The sequence below is a fragment of the Penaeus japonicus genome, unplaced genomic scaffold, assembly GCF_977035675.1.
Source record: "Penaeus japonicus unplaced genomic scaffold, GWHDUDI00000001_assembly GWHDUDI00000010, whole genome shotgun sequence".
NCBI lineage: Eukaryota > Metazoa > Arthropoda > Malacostraca > Decapoda > Penaeidae > Penaeus > Penaeus japonicus.
In genome coordinates this window covers 10,560,034-10,565,033 of record NW_028234412.1, presented here as the reverse complement: position 1 = coordinate 10,565,033, position 5,000 = coordinate 10,560,034, and the positions used below count along the sequence as shown (strand labels likewise).

Genomic DNA, 5,000 nt, shown 5'->3' with positions numbered 1-5,000 from the left:
ATATATTTACATATATGTATTTGTATAAGCTTTAACATCATATTTGATATCTCTGCTTGTGGCACTTGGATGAATTATAGATGTTTAAAAGATAAATCTTATTGGTTTGGTATGAGATGTTAACAAATCAGTAACTGAATCCATAGGTTGAAGAACAAGAAATTAAGCGAAAAGAGAAGGAACTCATGGCTACCATCCGTCTCCCAGCCGAAGCAGAAAGTTATCGCGTTGAAACCATTGCTCAAGGTCGTCGTACTCAGGTAAGCAGGCTTTGAGTTGATTCATTTGCGTCTGTTTGAATGAGACTTTTCAGCATTAGATGTTGTTTTAATTTGTATGGTAGTTTTATAGTTTTATGGATTTTTTCCTATCATTGTTGTGTTTGATATTTGTAAAGTTTCAAGTTTCAAGTGATAACTTTATAGTTGATCAAACTATTTTGTTTGTTACAAGCTTTTATTGTTAGAATAATGTAAATACATTGTGAAAAATTTGCAGCAATGGCAGAAATTAGGATTACTTGTGTTAAAACAAGTCACTCTGATAATGTATTAGGATTTCATCCTCCAAAACTTCATGACACTTATTGCACTACACATCAGACCGTGGAAGCTGCCAGAGCTGAAGCCGAACGCATTAAGCGCATTGGAGAAGCTGAGGCTTATGCTGTTGAAGCTGTGGGCAGGTCCGAAGCAGAGAGTATGAAGATGAAGGCAGCTGCCTTCAAGCAGTATGGTGAAGCAGCTATTACAGCTATGGTGCTTGAGAGCCTGCCACAGGTAAGAGACTCTATATGATTTTGAGAGATTTAAGAAAAAAAATTTACTCAGCACTACACACAGATATTTTCTCTAGATGTTATATACTTTGGTTAAATGTGGAGGTATTTTTTTTATGAAATGTAAAATTTTACCCTTTTATGCATCAAGTATGATGTGATAAGATTATATGGTATTTAGCAAACCAAAGGAAGTCTGTACTAATGAAAAAATTAATATAAACTACAGGTTATGTTGTCACATATATTGTTATGTCACACATGATTTTTCATACCTGATATGAATATTAATTTACTTTGGCAGATAAACCCATAATACATGGAAGAAGTCTTAGTAAACTTCAATTATGTATAGCTTTCAATTATGTATATTTTTTTCTGCCAGGCCATACTATGTGGAATACAGCGTAATGAATAAGGTTAAAACTCCCTTCTTTTCCAGATTGCTGCTGAAGTTGCTGCTCCTCTAGCCAAGACCGAGGAGATTGTGATGGTTGGTGGAGGAGATACCGTCAGCAATGCCATCACTAAGATGTGCAGTGAATTGCCACCTGCGGTCCACGCTCTAACTGGTGTCGATCTAACAAAGGTAAGCAGGGGATGTGCCTTCTTTGATGAGGTTTTAACTTTTATTATTAATATTTCAATATGAGCTCCAATAACTTATTTTAAACATAATGGCATGGCTTTGCCAAATTATATGGGTAATGTATTCCCATTTTTGTATTGGGAAAAGACAGGAGAGTGGAAGCAGAATAAGATGAAGAGTAGCAGAAGGAGGAGAAAGACAAAGACAAGGAGAAGGAAAATTAAAAGGAATAGGATTAGGAATAGGGACATGAATAGGATTAGGAGAAGCAGAAGGAAAGAGAGAAAGAGAAGGAGAAGGAGAAGGAAAAGGAAAAGGAGAAGGAGGAGAAGTAGGAGTAGAAGGTAATTGATATAAATATTTAAGCATTAGTTGTCTGTACCTATGTGTATGTGTTTCTAAATGCAACTCTTGAATTCTTCCAGGTGCTAGGCAAAGTACCAGGTGCAACTGTTACCCAACCCACAGCTGCACCGCGTGTGGCCCCAACAGCAGTGTAGAACTCTACTTCACATGGATCATTGTCTATCCAGCAGCAAAGACATCTAGAGAAATACTATTAGAAATAAGATATGAATTTCGTCATAGTTGTAACAGATTAAACAGCACAGTTTTATTGAGAAATGGCTATTTAAGTTGTAATAAGGATATGATACTGAGTTGTTAATTCGCATACAAAAGAAAAAGACAGGATGCATTATATAATATCTTAATTTAATCAATATACTGTGAAAAAGTTAAATTATCACCCATTTCATGTTTTTCAAAGGCAAATATTCAGACTTTAGTCAAGGAAAATCAATTATGAAATACTTTACTATATAACTTGGAAATACTTGAAATATCTAACACATTTCTCCTTTACTTATTGTTTTGTTTTTAAAACTTTTGCCTAATGTTGAATTAGAGTGCATTTCAGGACCAAGATTATCATTTTTTTTTCCAGAGGTTGGGTCTTTTTAATTTCATTCTAAGAAACCATATTATGTTTTAGTGCATCATTTCTAGGTTAGATGATGATAAGGTCATTCTCAGGATCTTGTATAACAGATTAAGGATAAAAGAAGTTTGTTTACGTTTGTATTCCTCTGTAAAATACCCTCCTATTTCTGAATAAGTCACAGCCTGCAGGAGGAGAGAGACTTCTGAAGGGCAGCAAACTGCATTTGTGGAGAATAAATGCAGCAGTTGTTGCTCCGTTAGACTGTTTTCTTTTTGTGTTGCAGGTTTATACAAGTGTATAGGTTTTATGTTGGCTTTATTTGTCATATTTTTCTAAGAACCTTTTTGTTGTTATAATAGAACTTAAGTCTCAAAATTTGTTTTTCTATATATGCAGTGGTAGTGCCATATGGCAATTTCTTTTTATACTTAGGAGGATACAAATTAAGGTCGCAGAAATCTACCACAAGGAATCATCAGCATTTTCTATTGTTCTGTATTTTAGTTACTCTGTGTGTAGCTGCAGTGATAGCCAGAGTATTTCATGTAACTATGGCACCTGGACTTATTTTACAGTTCTAGCCCACAGGAAATGTTGTCTTTCTACAAATGAATTTGGTTGAAAGAATATGCAAGTAGAATACATTCTTGTGCATTTATATTTTTTAATGTTTTAACTAAAATATATATATATATATATATATATATATATATATATATATATATATATATATATATATATATATATATATATATATATATATATATATATATATATGTATCACAAGAAAAGGCATGAAACCACCCACAAGTATTCTTCATTTAAATACTCTTTGTAATGGAACTGTTATCGCAAATCGTGCCATTCGATTGTCACTACACAATCAGTAGTCACAAAGAAAGGAAAGAAAGAAAGAAAAGGAAAGCTGCTACAATCATTTTATGTATGATGTGCTACACTAATAGATCTAAGGAAGGTTTTTAGGTCTCACTGCCAGATGTAATGTGCTTTTTAGAGTATTTTTTCATATAGATTTTGTCTTATCCTGTTTTATCAATTTTTTTTTCCTTTTTTTTTCTTGCATTTCTAAAAGATTTGGGAATTAGCATCAAGAGTTGTTAAAAATTACCAGTGATTATCATACTTAGAATTCAGCTCTACATACTTCAAAATGTTGAGAAAATATGAAAGTTGTTTGGAGTGGTAAACAAATTTTTGGGGTTGCACATTTTGATTATGGATGCGAGTAAATCGTTTTGTAGAATTTAATGTAGTGTTCATCAATTGAGTGTTCCATATAAATACTCCATCAGAACTAGGAACAGCAATTGTTCTGTCAAATTATTTATCTTCTTTCATAACTTTTCATAACATACACTTTGTATAAATTGTATCTAAAAAATATCTTTATTTACCTCAGATGGTTTATGAAATCTTATTAGATGTATAATTCCCATATCACACACTATGTAGCTTCATATGTAACAGGTTAACTTTTGTTATCATGTATTCCCCAAATACTATCTTGAATGTATTATTCTGAAACACATCTACTCTCTTCACTCCACACATGCATTTTTGTAGGTGAGGTTTCACTCTAGTCTACAAAGAACTCTTACTATATGCTGTTTACATGCTAGATATTATTTACTGGAGATATTATTTTCAGTCCACAAAGAGGTCTTACAGCCTCCTGGTTTTTGTCCATAAGAATACTGTAATAAGTGCAAAGATACTTTTTATATGTATTTTTGACCTTAGACAGTTCAAATGTGATGAGAATGTACTGAAATTCTCAACATAATGTATATGGAGGTCCACTTTCCTGCATGAGTTAAAGAAATTATTGTTTTGTTATGGAGCCATTTATATATTCTTGGATATAACTAATTTTATTGGTATTCCCATTATTTGGAGGAATGAAAGCATTACTTACAGTTACTTAGAGGCCTGTTACTTCAATTTTATTTCATACTTACCTTTTTTGTTTAGATAACCAAAGTTTAGATGTAATTGAAATTTAGATTCAAATTGGACTGTGTATCCTTTTTGCCAGAAAGTTGTTTTTTTCTTTTCTTTAACCTCAGAGTTGAGACTTTTTCATATTTTCTTGTGTGAGGATATATTCATTTTAGAACTTTAGTACAAAGCAAAGTCAGAGTGATGTGTTTAGTCCCCAAGTGGTAAGATAATAGACAAATTAAGCCATTATTGTGGAAATAGAGGTTTTAGAAAAAATTTGTTCAGTCATTAACTTCAGATGGCCTTGTTATTTGTAAGTCACTGTAGCATTTTAAAGAAATTCCTGTAAGTTCTAAAGATGTGTCTTTCTTTATTTGTGTATTACTTTTGTTTTTTGTAAGTATACAGTATTTTGTAAAAGACATTTGAACATCTTGCAGTAGTGGAAGATTTAAGATATACCCTAACAGACGAATCCCACTAGTGCCTGTGCAATTTACAGTAAATGGCGTCACATTTAGCCAATACTATTGTATCTACATCTTTTTAATATTTCCAAACTGAGGTTACTTGCCAATATGTGGAGTGCTTTGATATGATGTTTACCAGAATCTGTTGGAAGATTATGGTGTACATGCCCTGTTGACTGTTGTATTATTGTAAAACACACATGAAGCTCTAGAATGTGCTATGTACATTTTGTTTGTATAATGTTTAAAAAGTATACA

At 32.4% G+C, this 5,000-nt stretch overlaps 1 protein-coding gene across 1 annotated transcript in view; it reads left to right on the top strand.

Annotated features, from left to right (window-relative positions):
- The window catches only part of Flo2 (flotillin-2), a 42,251-nt gene that overhangs the window by 36,035 nt on the left and 1,216 nt on the right, over nucleotides 1-5,000 (top strand). The window contains exons 8-11 of the mRNA XM_086540649.1: nucleotides 147-260; nucleotides 603-779; nucleotides 1,221-1,367; nucleotides 1,793-5,000. The exon at nucleotides 1,793-5,000 is cut by the window's right edge and continues 1,216 nt beyond it. Of these exons, the coding sequence (XP_086396775.1) occupies nucleotides 147-260; nucleotides 603-779; nucleotides 1,221-1,367; nucleotides 1,793-1,867 (513 nt within the window). The 3' untranslated portion in view covers nucleotides 1,868-5,000. The remainder of the gene's footprint in view (nucleotides 1-146; nucleotides 261-602; nucleotides 780-1,220; nucleotides 1,368-1,792) is intronic.